This window comes from Parus major, chromosome 19, assembly GCF_001522545.3.
Source record: "Parus major isolate Abel chromosome 19, Parus_major1.1, whole genome shotgun sequence".
NCBI classification, from domain to species: Eukaryota; Metazoa; Chordata; class Aves; order Passeriformes; family Paridae; genus Parus; species Parus major.
This window is the reverse complement of record NC_031787.1, coordinates 2004552-2019512: the sequence shown is the minus strand read 5'-3', so window position 1 is coordinate 2019512 and position 14961 is coordinate 2004552. Positions and strand designations below refer to the sequence as shown.

The 14961-nt window shown below is 45.2% G+C and overlaps 1 protein-coding gene across 4 annotated transcripts; it reads left to right on the top strand.

Annotated features, from left to right (window-relative positions):
- The first annotated feature begins 120 nt into the window (after positions 1 to 120).
- On the top strand, positions 121 to 13378 carry RCC1L (RCC1 like). Of its 4 annotated transcripts, XR_002002368.2 has the most exons (12): positions 278 to 558; positions 1657 to 1786; positions 2609 to 2737; positions 3562 to 3628; positions 4688 to 4739; positions 5750 to 5834; positions 6837 to 7018; positions 8400 to 8484; positions 9023 to 9196; positions 9871 to 9956; positions 10969 to 11063; positions 11486 to 11574. XR_002002368.2 is itself a non-coding variant. In XM_015646546.2 (11 exons), exons 1-11 carry the CDS (start codon positions 136 to 138, stop codon positions 11561 to 11563), a joined length of 1491 nt encoding a protein of 496 aa, XP_015502032.1. In that variant the 5' UTR covers positions 121 to 135; the 3' UTR covers positions 11564 to 13378. The 4 variants fall into 4 exon arrangements, 3 of the variants coding, with proteins under 3 accessions (XP_015502032.1, XP_018864171.2, XP_015502033.2); XM_015646546.2 differs by lacking the exon at positions 10969 to 11063 and having other exon boundaries at positions 121 to 558; positions 11486 to 13378; XM_019008626.2 differs by having other exon boundaries at positions 10969 to 13378.
- Positions 13379 to 14961: the final 1583 nt, after the last annotated feature.

Sequence of the window (14961 nt, the reverse complement as noted above, 5' to 3'; positions counted from 1 at the left end):
GGTTTGGGTCTGAGTTTCAGTTTTTATCTTTGTTTGGGCCTGGGTCGAAGTCCACATTTGGGTTCTGGGGGTGTGTTTAGATCTAGGTCTAGGTCTGGTTGTATGATTTGACTTTGGGCCGGCCTGCAGGTTCTGATGTCGCTCTGGCTCTGGGCGGGAGCGGGCGCTCCCTCAGAGGGAGGCGCGGCCCCTTTAAGAGAAGCGCTCACCCCGCCGCTGCCGGGCGCGTGCGCGCAGGGGAGGTGGCGCTGCGCAGGCGCGCGTGGAGGACAGAGCCAAGATGGCGGCGGCCTGAGGGGAGTCATGGCGGGGCTGGCGCGGCGGCTGCTCTGCAGGGCGGCGGGGCCGCCGAGCACCCGCCAGCTGCGGGAGGCCGAGGAGGCCGCCCCGGTGTTCCAGTACGCGGGGAAGGCGGCCAAGCGCAACGACCGCGTGTTCGTGTGGGGCTTCAGCTACTCGGGCGCCCTGGGCATCCCCAGCTTCGTGAAGCCGGACGCGAGCTGGAAGAAGCCGCGGCGCATCCAAACCACGCCGTACCGCCTGGAGACACAGGAGAAGGTGAGCCCGGTCCCATCGTGTCTCTCCCGGCCGCCGGGGCTTGATCGGGGCTTAGCACAGCCGAGAACGGCGTTACTGAATCGGATTTAAAGGCTTTGTCACGATTCAGTGTTTTTTATCGATATAGTGGTATTGCTTGGGATGATTACTGGTTTAACTGCAGCAGCATATAGTTTAGAAAATATGTGTTTGTAATTTTGTTAGAGGCATTGGACAGCCAGGGTGTGAAGAGCATTTGCCAGATAAATTTGGCCTCTACCAGTGGCTCTGGGGGTGCTCCCACCTGACAAACGGGACATTGTGTTGAAAATTATGTTATTCTTTTGCCTACGTGTTTCACACATGCTCTGCTGTCTAGTGCAGAGATGGAGCGTTCATGGAATACCTTGAGTTGGAAGAGACTCGTGGAGTCCAACTCCACGCAGGACAGCCCAACAATCCCACCCTGCACCTGAGTTTTCCTTGGGGCTGTGCCCATTCCCTGGGGAGCCTGATCATCCTCTGGGGAAAGAGCCTTTTCCTGATACCCAGTGTAAACCTCCCCTGGCACAGCTCCAGCGGTTCCCTCGTGTCTTGTCCCTGGTCCCACAGCAGAGGTCGGAGCTGCAGACTCCAGTGAGATCTGACCTCAGTCTCCATTTCTCCACAGTCCAAGTGACCACAGTTCCTCCTCATGTGGCTTTTATGCTGGGCTTCTTTTGTCAAAAGGAGTAAAACATGTTATTCTCTTAGTATCTCTAGATCTTTCTTTGGTTTGGTTTTTTATGTGTTTGGTTTTGGTTTGTTTTTTTAACCTGCTGATGCAGGTCAGCAATCAGGTCTTTCTGTGGTGTTGAATGGGCTCAAGGTAATGCAGAAATAAAGATGTATGCACACAAAACCAAAACTTTGAGGCAGAAAGGTTGGACCTGAGTTTTCACCATTGTACTTATCACAGAAGACTGATAATTTTTGCAAGACCATACATGCCATAAATTTGGGCTGCATGTGAATGTATCTTAATGAAAAGTGAATGCTGATGGACAAATGTGGGGTGAAACTTGTTTTTCTAAGCCACAGTTTGTGACTAAATGGTGTGGGTTTTGTGTGTCTTCAAAGATATCCTCTGCTGCCTGCGGTTATGGATTCACACTGCTGGCTTCTAATACCAGAGACATCACCAAGGTGTGGGGCATGGGGCTCAACAAGGATTCCCAGCTTGGATTCCAGAGAAGCAGAAGAGATCAAAGTAAGCATTTAAGTGTTTTGAAGACTTACAGGGTGACACTGCAGTATGCCTGTGGTACATGTGTTGCTCATTGCTGCCCTCACATCCACTAGTACCTTCCTGCAAAAGACCATCTGTAAATTTTTTTAATTTTCATTTTTTTTTTGTAAATTTAGGTGTGGGTTGGGTTTGTTTTGTTTTGTTGGGGTTTTGCTCTTCTTTCTCCCTGCAAGTTGGCTGTAACTGATTATGTGTTCTTCAAGTTGCTAAATCTTTTTAAAGTAGAGCATGTCGTTTTTCATAAATGTTAGATGTCTTATTCCTTATGAACCTAGCCTAGCTAATCTTTCTTGCATTCCTTATTTCTGAAGGTGCTTGTAATCTACTTTTCTTTTAATATGAAGCACTAAGACGTTTTTCACCTTTCCTGATACATTTTTGTGATTGTTGCTCTTGTACCTTGTTTGCAGTATCCCCAGTTGCACAGAATGTTTGTGTGTGACACTAGGCTCTAGTGATCCAGCTGTATTCACTGAAGTGGTTGAACATGTGGGTGAAAGCCTCAGTTTCACAATTCTGCTATCTGAAGCCTTAAAAACATTCACCCTCTAGTTATGGTGGGCTTTCTTTTAGGCAGTGATTATTGCCTTCAGCTTTTACCTTCTCCCTCCCTCTGTGATAAGTCCCTGTCAACCTCTTTGGTTAGTATCTTGCTTTTCTAAAATGTATCTGCTTTTATAACAAAGCAGAAGTGAGTGTGTGAATGTACAACAGGATCAGCAAATACATGTTGAATTTACTTTGTGGAAGCTACTGTCTTAAAATTGTTGTCTCTTCCTGAAGCTAAGGGCTATGAATATGTCTTGGAACCATCTCCAATTCCGTTACCACTGGAGAAGCCACAGCAAACTCGAGTCTTGCAAGTGTCCTGTGGGAGAGCCCATTCCCTGGTCCTGACAGATAATGAAGGAGGTACAGTGTTGCTTGTGCTGATGATGTCAAGGGGTGCCTGACTATGCTTTTACTAAAAGCTTGGGAAAAAATTGTCTTCTGTCTTTTAGAACTGTATCCCAGGTGGGTTTTTGCACTGTAAATGGGATGCAGGCAGCTGTTGGCCTTGTAGGATTGCTTCTGCAAGGCAAAGCCATGAGCTTCACTTAGCTTAAGTTGTAAATGTGTTGGGTGCTTTTTACTGCAAGGTTTGTTTCTCCAGCCCCAGGCCTGGCTGAGTGCAGCCTTTTTGTCTTGTTCACTCAGATGTGTTTTTGAACACAAATTTGGGTGACTATGCCAGTACTCCTGTGTTACTTCCCCTTGAAGCCCCAGAGTGCTGTGTTTATAACAGCAATTAATTAATAATCCTTTATAGAAAAGATCCTGTTGGTGAATTGTCTCTCCACATCCCTGGGAACTCTGATGCAGTGCTGCACCAAGTGATCCAGTGCAGTTTCTTAGTGGGTGCACTGGTTGGTTTATTGATACCCACTCCTGTGGGAATGCTGATCTGAGTCTCTGACATCAGCAGGGTGAACCAGGCAATGCTGACTGTGACAAACAGTGGGCTCCAGGTACTGCTGCTGTGCCTGCAGCGATACTGCTGGCTGGTGTTGGTGAAAATGGATTCAGTCACTTTAATTCAAGTGGACTTCCTTTGAAAAAAGCTTATGCCAATTTTTACATTGCTGTGCTCCAACTTTCAGACTTAGAAGTGTGTGAAAATACTTTGTGGACCTGAAAAGAGGCTTTCAGGGGATTGGGCAGTAATAAAGCTAGTGTATTTTATCATTGTTTTTCAGTTTTCACAATGGGAAACAATTCTTATGGACAGTGTGGCCGGAAGGTTGTTGAAGATGAAATTTACAGGTAAGAATTCAAAGATCCTGAACTTTCTTAATGTTGAAAACATAATTGCATGAAAACAACCCTGCAGAAAAGCCTAAAGGTGGAAAAGGTGTGGTAGTTAAGCATGCCATTTAAGATTAAGGAGTCTGAGATCAGGCTTTTGTACTGCAGGCATCATACAAGCAGCCTGGCTTTGAACCCAGGCTGGGCACTAGCACTCTGCTTACCACATTCACAAGAGACAAAAGAATGTCAGCATGGGACAGTTCTTGCAGGGCATAGTGAGAGAACCCAGCCTTCATAAATTGCTTTAGGTAGTTTGTGTTAGTCGTTGTGCTTTCTCCTTTTGGCTGCTCAGAGTACATGTGCTGTTCCTGAGGATGCTGGAAGTGCCATTTAATTACAGAAGAAGTGTCCTTTTAAGTCTCTGCTGAGTCTGTAGTGCTTTTCCTTCACTGGGTTTTTTGTGGGTTGCACCAAAGCATATGCTCAAACTGCTCTGTATAATAGAGTAAGTAATAGTGGGAATATGTCGAGTTTCTGATTCCCTAGTAGGACCAAAAAAAATTCTTGTTCATTGCTCTGTCTGTGATCCACAACGCTTGGTCTGTGAAGTTTGAGAAAATAGCTGTAATTAGGTAGCTTTTGTTTCTCTTGATACTGGAATTATTGTTCATAATTCCTGGTATAGTGAAAAAACTGCAGGGCTGTTAGCACTACACTGTGCTCTGGGATACCTGGCTTACCTCTAGCCAAGTGTAGTGTTCATATGAGTATTGCAGTGTTATTTAGTGTCTCTGCTCATTTTAGACTAGGGACTGTCTTTGAGGGTTGCTCCTACCCCCAATTATTACAAGAGCTTATATATTAAAAGTGACAGTGCTTAACTTCTTAAATAAGAGAATGTAGAATTATGTTTCCTCTTCATTTTGTGGTGAAACTACATGTGAACAAATTTCTCTACTTGTGGTAATAAAGTAGTTTTCAGTAGAGGCAGGTTTACCTTTGTGTTTTTCAGTTGCAGTCTTCTGAAATCCTCTGTGTTGCCTTTTCTCTTCTTGGTGGTTGTTTGGTGTCCAGTGAAAGCCATCTCATTCATCAGCTGAAGGAATTTGACAGCAGAGTTGTCCAGGTAAGAGGATCATCTGAACTCAGTCCTGAAGATGAATTGGAAACCAGCTGAACAGCCAAGCTCAGAGGGTGGCAGTCGCTGGCTCGAAGCCAAGTTGAAACCAGTAACAGCTGCAGTACTCCAGGGATCTGGGCTCCAATCCTGTTTCACTAGTGATCTGGATCACAGAGTGTTCCCTCAGCAGATAGCAGATGGCATAAAACTCTGAGGGGAGTGACTGATAAACCAGAGGCTGGTGCTGCCATCCAGAGGCTGGAGAAATAGGCCTACATGAGCCTCATCAAGTTCAGCAGTGGAAGTGGCTAAGTCCTGTTGCTGGTGCAGAACAATTTCAGACACCACCACGGGCTAGGGGTGACTGTTTGAAAGGCAGCTGTGCAGAAAAGTCCCTAGGGTACATCAGGCTGACCATGTGCCTTGCTGTAGAGAAGGCTAATGATACCCTGGGCTGCATTAGGGGGAGTGTTACCTACAGGTCAAGGAGATGATTCTTCTTTTCTACACTATTGTGTAGAAAGTCTACTTTCTAAAGTCTACCTAGAAGTCTACTTCTAGGCTCTCCACACCACTGTTCTCTTCCTGTCGTGATTTCTTCCCTATTGTCACTTCTATATTGCTTCAGAGTTTAAATTTTGTCTTTGCCTTTTCAAAAATGAGCTGTAAAACCATCCACTTAGGCTAGCCAGCATTTTTCTAGGTCAGGTTCCTAGGAGAGCAAGGGACTGCAGGGCAGCAGAAACACCTGCCATGGCTGCAGTATTCCCAGGCACAGGAGCAGTTTGTTGGTATGTCTGTGCCCCTGTAGTTTTCTGCTGTTTTCTATGTTGTGTCTTGTGGCTCTTGGCCTTCCCTTTCTCTAGAGCCATGTGATCAAGAGAGAAAGGTCAAAGTCTGAGCTGATGGACATCATAGAGGTTCATTGCTCAATTTATCTGTCAGTAATGCTTCACTAAATCAAGTCTGAGCATGTGACCTTTCCTGACTAGCTCTGACCTCTTGTTTGTGTGCAGGTTGTGTGTGGGCAGGACCACAGTCTGTTTAGAACCAAGAAAGGTACAGTCTATGCATGTGGATGGGGAGCTGATGGACAAACAGGTAGGAACTCAGCTCAGCTTGCTTTTCAGGGTATTGATGAATACAGCAAGCTGCCCTAATTGAGAAGTTGTCATGTCTGTTTGTCATACATGTGTGGACAGAAAGGGGCTGCTGATGTTTCCAGTTGTGTGTAGATATTTTCAGTTCTCTTGTGTAACTAAACTAAGACAATCCTGTTCATCTTTTGAGGACCTTTAGGATGGTGCTCTGGCAATGCAAGCATGCAGCTGGAGGAGAGTGTGTTTGCTATTTAAAGCTTTTGAGGGGATGTGGAGGTGACATGGACAGCTTTGCTCTTCAGTTTGGTGGTGGTTTTTCCTTCCTTGTTTTGGGGCTGTTCTGTACTTTTGAACTGATGAACACTTTGGTAGCTGTTGCACATTTTACCATGGGATCCTTGGTGAGCCCTTTCTGTGGTGGCTTCTGCTGCAGAGAACTTCCTCCTCTCAGTAATTCCTACTCTCTATTCGTTCTGCTGCTCCCAAAGCTGAGTGCTTCCCATAATTCTTGTGTGCCAATATAGTATAACCCAGCTTTCTGTCATTACATTCTGGACTCTTTTCCAGGCAGCAGTTTGTCATGTAAAGCATTTTCTTCCCAGCCTCTTTTGCCATTTCCCCAGCTGTTGTCTGACTGATTGCAGTGTGCTGTGACTCATGGCTCTCCTAGCAGAAGATAGGATGCAGTCAATTTGTGAAACTTCATCTCTGATGGGATATCTGCCTGGCTTGGTTATTGTTCTTCAAACACTTTGGTCCATGCAGACAAGAGATATGAGACTCTTCAGGGGGCAATTGTATAAAGTTGTTGTGTACTCCAGAGAGGTGGCTTTGGCTAGTGGAAATGGTGTCTGTTGCAGCTGTTAATTAAGCAGTATAGACAGAAAAATTTATTTCAGAGGAAGGGTGATTTTGTTATAGCATGACAGAAATGGTCATATGCAGTCATTAAAAGTGTGTCTGGAAAAAAATTCTTCATAATCTGTACTTTTTTTCCTTTCAGGTCTTGGACACTATAACATCACCAGTGTTCCTACTAAGCTGCATGGGGACATTGCTGGAGTAAACATTATCCAGGTCTCTTCCTATGGGGACTGTTGTCTGGCTGTTTCAGATGAAGGAGATGTCTTTGGCTGGGGAAATTCAGAATACTTGCAGTTGGCATCTGTCACAGAAAATACACAGGTCAGTTGACTTAGGGGTGTGTATTTATGTCTTTCAGTTCAGCTGCTGTTCAGAGTTAAAAATTATGTGTTTTTCCCTGTTCTGGGTTCTTTTGGCAGCAGATACAAACACCACTAGCAGTCTGCTTTTACATAAGCTTACAAAACCAACCTGTCTGACATGTTTGTGTAGCTTTAGGGGACAATATGTTTTCCCACTTTGACAGGCAAAGGTTTGTGTCACCTCACCCTAGTTTGTTAGTCTAAGAACTCTGTATTCTTCTTTCTCCATGCCATGGACTTTGCACCAAATTGAGACCCAGCCCAAGTGCTTTTGCTGATTTCAGGACAGGAATTAGTTTTTTGGCTGGCTATTCTAGGATTTCAGGTGATCCTACTTTGAGGATAGTGCTGATCCAGATGGCTCTTGGAAGTCCTTTCCAGTCAACCTGTATGCTGGTGAATTTTTCATGGGCATCCTTAGTGGGTTTATAACTTGAGTCCTAAACTCCAGTGTCTCACAGATGAAAGGGTTTTTTAGCCAGCTTACATGGGGCATTGTTAGATTGCTGAGTTCACACTAGGCATTATATTACTGAGGTAGTTAGGCACTTGGTCTCATGTTGCAGCTACTTTAGGAAATGGAGTCAGGAAATTAATCAATACTCAAGCTACTCTTGGCAGAAGGCTAAGAGCTGACAATTGTATTAGAATAGCTTTAGCAAAATTTTTAGAAAGCTTTTCCTGTGCCTCTCCTAATGTAGCCTTAATCTAGGGCTGAATGCTGAGACCCATAAGGCCTGAGGACAATGATCAGATTTTGCAGTGTAGCTGTTTTCCTGGCTGCGTGGGCAATGGAGCTCTGCAGCATCTGAAATGGATGAACCAAAAATGAGCTTTAGCTAAAATACAGATGCAGTCCAAAGTGTAGAATGGCAGAGCTGTGAAATCAAAGATTGCTCTTTACAAATGTATGTATGTGTGTTGGACTGTACCAAATAAGTGCCATTTTCTTTAAGTAATTTTTTCCCTAGTACGTTCAAAAATGCCACTGCAAACTGAATTTTAGTGAACTAACCCAGTGTGAAGACAACCTGTTGACTTCCCCATTGTGTCTGACTTCTAAAACCCAGGGATAAGAAGCAGTTATTAGTCATTCTTAGCCCTGTTGCCATGCATGTAAGCTTTCCTGTAGGTAACTTTTTCCACTTTGTCCTCACCTTAATGAATTCATAGAGGGTTTTTTTCATTTTGGGACTTGCACTCATTTTATTATTCAGTCAATAAAGGTTGTATCAGGAATCCAATGTATGTGAGCTCTAACTAGAGCTAATGAACGAGTTAAAATGTATCTAGTTTGAAGTTTACCTTGTTTCTAACTACTCTTCTGCAATCTTGTACAGGTGAATGTTCCCAGGCATTTGCCATTCAAGATTGGGAAGATAAAGGAGGCTGCCTGTGGAGGGACTGGCAACATGGTGCTGACAGGTGAGTTCACTGGTAGAATCATTGGCTTTGCTGCAAGGCCACACTGTAGGAGGAATGTAACATTATGAAACAAGTATCTTGTTTTCTGGAAACAGGGTAATACTGTATGTTAGGAGGAAAGCTGGGAGGCTGAGAAACGTGATATAGGAATGTACTGGAGGAGTTGTTTTCACTAGTGCAGAACATTGCTTCCAGTGTGTGCAGACTTAGAACAAGAGCATGGCAGCTGTTTGCTCTTACCTCTTTTGTTTGTCATGGCCTATAGTGAGAAGTAGGCTGAAGTATTTTATCCAGCTAACTCTTGTGTTGGCATTATTTCCCCATGAAAGTTTTGCGTAGGAGGCTCGATATGCTTGTATAGCTTAGGAAAAGATTGAGGCATTTGGATGGGAATGCATTATTTGCAGCTTTTAAATAATCAAAAAGTATTAGACTGGAAGAAAGGAAAATACCCCTTTGGTTCTGATTAACTCTTGGTTGTGGCGTGAATTTCACAAGCACAGACTTTCTTACAGAATGTGTTCTTATTGTAATACAGAAGAAGGAAATGTTTTTGTCTGGGGATATGGAATTCTTGGGAAAGGACCAAATCTAATAGAGACAGCAGTGCCAGAGATGATCCCACCCAGCCTTTTTGGCTGGTCAGACTTCAGTCCAGACATCCGTGTTGCTCATGTTCGCTGTGGACTCAGCCAATTTGCAGCACTTACAAGTAAGTTTCTCATTCTGCTGCCATGGGGAGGTCCTGTTGCTGTGTTATTGGCAGAAGAGGAAAAAACCCCATGTGTTATAGATTGTGTTTTGGTTGTTTCTGCTGTGGAGCTGATCCAAACACTTCTGAGGTTTGTGTGTTTTCCTGAGGAGCTCAAAACTCTTCAGCTCTGTTCAACACAAATTTTTGCTTTTCCATAGCTGTCATTAGAAGGTCACTTCTTTCAGACAGTCAAATAAACAGTCTCCAGGTGATGGCTTGGGACAGATCTCACTGCCTTGCTTACTGGATTTGCTCTGATGATAGCTGATACAGATCAACTGCAGTTGTCTAACTTTCAGCACAAATTATTAATTTCACAAATGATTCCCTGGAATTTCTGCTGCTGCACTCTTCTTTCAAATAGAATTCCAAAGCAGGTGATGTAAGAGGGGTAAACAAAGATGTGTGCACAAGGAGAACTTGTGTCTTGTACTGTTCATTAGGCATAATTTTCTCCAAATGCAAGTACATTTATTGTACCTTGAAGTAAATCTGGTATTTGTCATACTGCTTGAATCACCCTGTGTACTCCCAGAAACACTGCAGCCACATTTGCCAGCATCACAAATAGAATTCTTCCTTTTGAGTGATTTTATTCTCTTTTTTTTTTTTTTTTTTTTTCTCCTGTGTAGACAAAGGAGAACTGTTTGTGTGGGGAAAGAATCTAAGAGGGTGCCTAGGAACTGGAAGAATGGAAGACCAGTATTTCCCATGGAGGGTAAGGATGGTGGTATTAAGGCCAAGAGTATATTGTTTGGCTAGTTTTTGTTATCCTTAGGGCAAGGACCATCATTTGCTGTGTGGTTTTGCTGAGTAATTCTGAAAGGAGTGGAAGCCTAAGATGACTGTAGAAGTGCTTTGTTTTCCAGAGGTCCTTGTGTAGTCTGCTTGGGAATGGAGGTATTCAGTAAACCTTTTAGTATGCTATGCCAGTAATGATTTTGAATCCTAGAACAGCATCTGGTGCTGTGCCACCACATCTGAACAGTTCTCATCTCCTTCCTGTCCACCATCATCTGCTTGCTACCCTTACTGCCTCTCCCTTCCCCTCCTAACCTGTGCTTCTGTTTATATGTGCTGCAAAGAAAGACATTGGTCATCTGTCCAAGTCATTCCTCACCTAAATTTGGTGAACATTTTGGGCTGTAGTGGCTGCAGGTCCACATAGCAGTGGACTTCCTTCCCACCTGTGGATCACTGGACTGGCTGTCAGGTTACAGCAGGAGATCCTTACTCAGCTGTGTTCATAGCTGTTTCACAGTGCTTCCAGTTCCACTGCTTCCCCCCAATGCCTCTGGGAGCCAGACTCAGTGGATGTAGAAGAGATTTTGGTTCTGGAGTTGAGCATTCAGCCTAACAGATGCTCCTGGTCTCCATGAAGGCCAAGTAGGAGATGAGGGAGGCGATCAGTTGGACCACCCTGGAGTCCCTGTCTGTGTCTGAACTTGCAGTAAATGTGTTTCTGTAGTATGCTTTCTTCTTTTCTTAAAAATGAACAAAACCAGACCAACTCTGGAACATTTGCCTAAAACCACACTGCTATGGCTGAGTGGAATTTCTGAATTCACTTCCCCAGGTGTGGCTGGACATTGGGGGTTATGCCCTTTGAGACAGGCAGCTCCTGTCTGACAGTGCTGTGGCAATGTGCCAGGATCCTTGTCTGTGACCTCCTGCCCTACAACTAGCTGCTGTCCTCTGTCTTGCCTCTAAGGAAAAACTTGCTTTTTTAGACTCTGCTTTCCTCAAGTTTGAAGTCAGTTTTAAGTGAGTAAGCTTCAGGAGTGAGGCGCTGGTCTATTGGCATCAAAGCACAAACTGCCTTAGGGTGAGTTGAATCTTTGTCTTGTTCCGGTTCTTGATGATGAAAGAAGAGGCAAATCCCTGTGGTACTTGGGCAGACCCTCTTCCTAATGTCTAGATTATGCTCTGTTCAGTCATGCTGCTCCTGCTGCTGAACAGATGGGCTGAGGCTACAATCTCCTCACTGTCTGCTAGTGAGCCTGCTCTTCTTTCTCCTTCCAAAGCTTTATGGGCTTCTGTGAAGGAAAAAGAGTATTTCACAGCTCAGTGCACAAGCCTGCCTGGTGCTGAATCTTGCTCTTTCTGTGCTTTCAAGTTGGCACTTGCATTGGTACAAATCCCTGTGAAACTAGCTGGCATGTTGAGCAGAAGGAGGATGAGAAATAGGAAGTACCAGGTACAAAGTTCCAGCTGGATAAATAACGCAGTGTCATGTGTTTCACCCAGGTGACTGTACCCGGAGAGGTGGTGGATGTGGCGTGTGGAGTTGATCATATGGTAAGCATGGTCAGGTCTTTCACCTAGAGATGTTGCTGGGTCTCAGCACTGTACCAGGGCTTGTTTTTGAGCTTCTTGGAAAGGAAAACTCATTTTATGGAACCAAGTGACTGTGAGCAGACAGCTAAAGCAGCGTCTGGGTGCCTTATCATCCCTGCCTTGCTGAAATGCTGTGGCCTGGCTGCAGGAAGGAAGCACGTTCCCCGAGGAGCATGGAGATGCAGGGAGTGCTCTTGCTCCTTTGTGATGAGCTCCCAGAGAATCTGAGGCCCAGCCCCAAGCTGGTGAACCCCTCTGTGCATGCAGAGCATCTCCCTTAAGGAAGACTGGCATGGGATGAAATCTACAACACAGGACATTGAAATATGGACATTTCCTGTCATCAGTTCTGGAGTTAGTGTTTTGCAGAGCCAGACTATTTCTCAAGGGAAAACTTGGGTGGTTTTTTATTACTATTGTGTGGAAGAGAGGTCATGCTATGTCCTGAAGCCCAGCACAGTTGTCCTGGGTGGCCATCCTGATCTGCCCTGTGCCAAGGCTGTTACCCTGTGCAGAAACTGAATGCACAGCCCTTGCCTGGAGGCAGTGATGTGTCTGAGGGCTGTTGAAGACCTTCTGTATTAGTGCTAAAGACTGAACACCAAAGGAGCACATTCAAAGAGTGAGAGCCTGTTTGCAGGGGTAAGTACTATCAAATAAGACAGCAGGCTCTGTGCTGCAGGACAGATGGATGGTGACAAGCCAGTCTAGCTTATTGAGGGAGGCTGGAAACACAGCCCTTGATCAGCTGCCTGCAAAATCAGTGCTCAGGCATGGATGTGAGCAGTGCTCACCACCCCTCAGGTACCTTTGTCTCCTTGTGCTGATCACACATCACTGCCTTTGATTGTTTTTGGATTCCCTACACTCTTTCTGTTTTCAGAGGTATGGTGGCTCTCAGTTGTAATTACCTGGGGATTTCAGGATTGCCTAGCAGGGGAAGGAATGGGTAAAAAGCAGAGCTACATTCCTTGGTACCTTCTTAGCAGTAAGCTGATAGAGATGGGATGCAACAGCTGTATCTGTAGCAGGCACTTACCCAATCTCACACCCAAGTGTGGGGAACTGCCTCCTGTGAAACACTCCAAACATCAGGCAGAGTTGTGACTTTTCTCTCTGTGTGGGATACTTTCGTGTGCAAACTGTTTAGGTGGAATCCAAGCTAGTAGGTTTTCAATAAAGTGATGATAAAATCTTTATCAGTAGTAATAGGCGTATTGTTGAGCATGATTTGCTCATGCATTGATTGGCTCTGCATTTGAACTGCAGCATTTTGGGTCAGTTATGTGACAGGAAACCACTTTTGTCAGCTGGGCTGGCTCCATACCTGCAGGACTGATGGTGTTGTAGGTAGGTATTGCATCCATATATTGGCTTCATTAGATGAAATTCTGTGCCAAAATTCAGTGTGTAAACTTTAATTAAAGTAAATTTTGAAGGGTTTGCATGAAATATAGGAAAGGTGAACCAAAGTACATGGAAATAGAGCCACATCTCTTGAGTTGTTGTTGATGTTCCTGTGTAACACGCACTGCTGGGTGGTTGGGACAGAACAAAAAGCTACCATGAAACTGGCAGACCTTCAGAACTGTGAATTCTCATTTGGTTGGCTTTAATTTATACCTTATTCTATGCAACTTGAGCAGTGTGTGGTGCCCAGGCATGTCTTGTTGGCCTCATGGGAGCTGCTCTCATTCACAGCTGTTTCCTGGTGCACCTTGGGGCTGGGCCTTCTCAAGAGCTGGGTTGAGTCCTTGTGTTGCATTCTTGCTGTACAATAAATTGCAAATTCTGTGTTAATGAGATGCCAATGAGGTCTTCAGCCCTAAAAAGAAGTGTTGTATGGCTTAATGCAGTGGGGGGTTTTTGTGCCTTCATTATAGTGATTGTGGCTGTTCTCAGACATGTTGCTTAGTGGGAACAAGGTTAGTGGCAGTGAGAGCAGTCTGGCAAGCACCAGCACTTGCCCATGTTTTTGTTACAGTGTGGGGGGAGCATTGGGACCTTGTGCCCCCCCGCCTGCTCTGTCATTCCTCCCTCATCAACAGGACAGGGAGAGAGAATCTGAAGGAAAACTTGGGTTGAACAAGGACAGGGGAGCTGTTACCATCATGGGCACAGCAGACTCACGTTGGGGAAATTATTTTATTGCCAATGAAACAGAGCAGGGTAATGAGGAATTAGTATGTCTAACTAGAAGTCTAACCTACACACACACTACTACACACAGAACCTGCACTCTTTGGTGTAGTTAGAGTAACTACAGAAAAGTCTAACCTTTCCCACACCTCTCCCTTTTTCCCAGGTTCAGCCCTGCTTCTGACTTTTGTACTTCCTTCATCTCCTCTGCTGACCTTTGTTTCTACATGGTTGTCTGTCACAGATTCTCACTCCTTTCTTTTAGCTGCTGCTGTGCAGCAGTTTTTCCCCTTTCTAAAGCAGTTCTTTGGGAGCTGCTCCTGCTGATGGGCTCAGTCTTGGCTCAGAAAATAAAAATATCCTCTTCCCCACCACACCCCTTGTGTGTTGAAGGCAGATCCTACCTGAGGTGTGGCTTATGCTTCTCCTGCAGGACCAGGGCCATACAGGAGCCCAGCTGTGCTGGGGTAGCTTCAGGTCACCACTGTTGTGAACTGCAACTTTGCATCATTTTGTCCTTCAAAGTATGGCAAAGTAGACAGCCCAAAATATCCCAGCATCCCTAAATATACCTGCAGTGAGGGAGTGTATGGGCCAAGGATGCACATGGGGAGCAGCTCAAATTAGAACTAGAATAATCTGCTTGATTTGGCATTGATTACACAAGTGATTTGCCCTCAGATCAGCACTGTGCTGGCGTGTTTGGCTTAAAATAGCCCAGAAGGGCTTCAGGAGGGTCCCCTGGTGCAGAGCCCTGTGCACAAACAGCTCCAGGCAGCCTGATAGAGGTGCCACAGTGGCTGGGGACTGGAGGAGCTGCAGGAAGGCTGGGTGAGAGCTTCAGGCCCAAGCACACCTGCACAAATTCAGGTCTCCACACCCCACCATCCCAAGGGGTCCTGGCAATTCCCTGCTGAGAGTTGAATCCAGCATGGCCCCCCCAGGCTGCCCTGCAGCCCCCACACAGCAAGGCTGGTCTCATCTGTCAGCAGACTGCCCTGCTGGGGATAAAACACACCAACACCTGTAAGATAAAGATTATCTCAGGCACTTGCTGTGTTACAACAGACTTTTCTCTACAGGATCCTTCAAAAACAGATGAGTCAGAGAACCTAATAGCCTTCACCATTCAAAATACTCCAGAAACAATATTACTTCACTGTGCTTCATCATAACTCATAAAAATCTATTTTTGTAGCATTTTTTGCAAGGGGCTGGAATCTCCCCCACCTCCCTCCCGTGCCCCT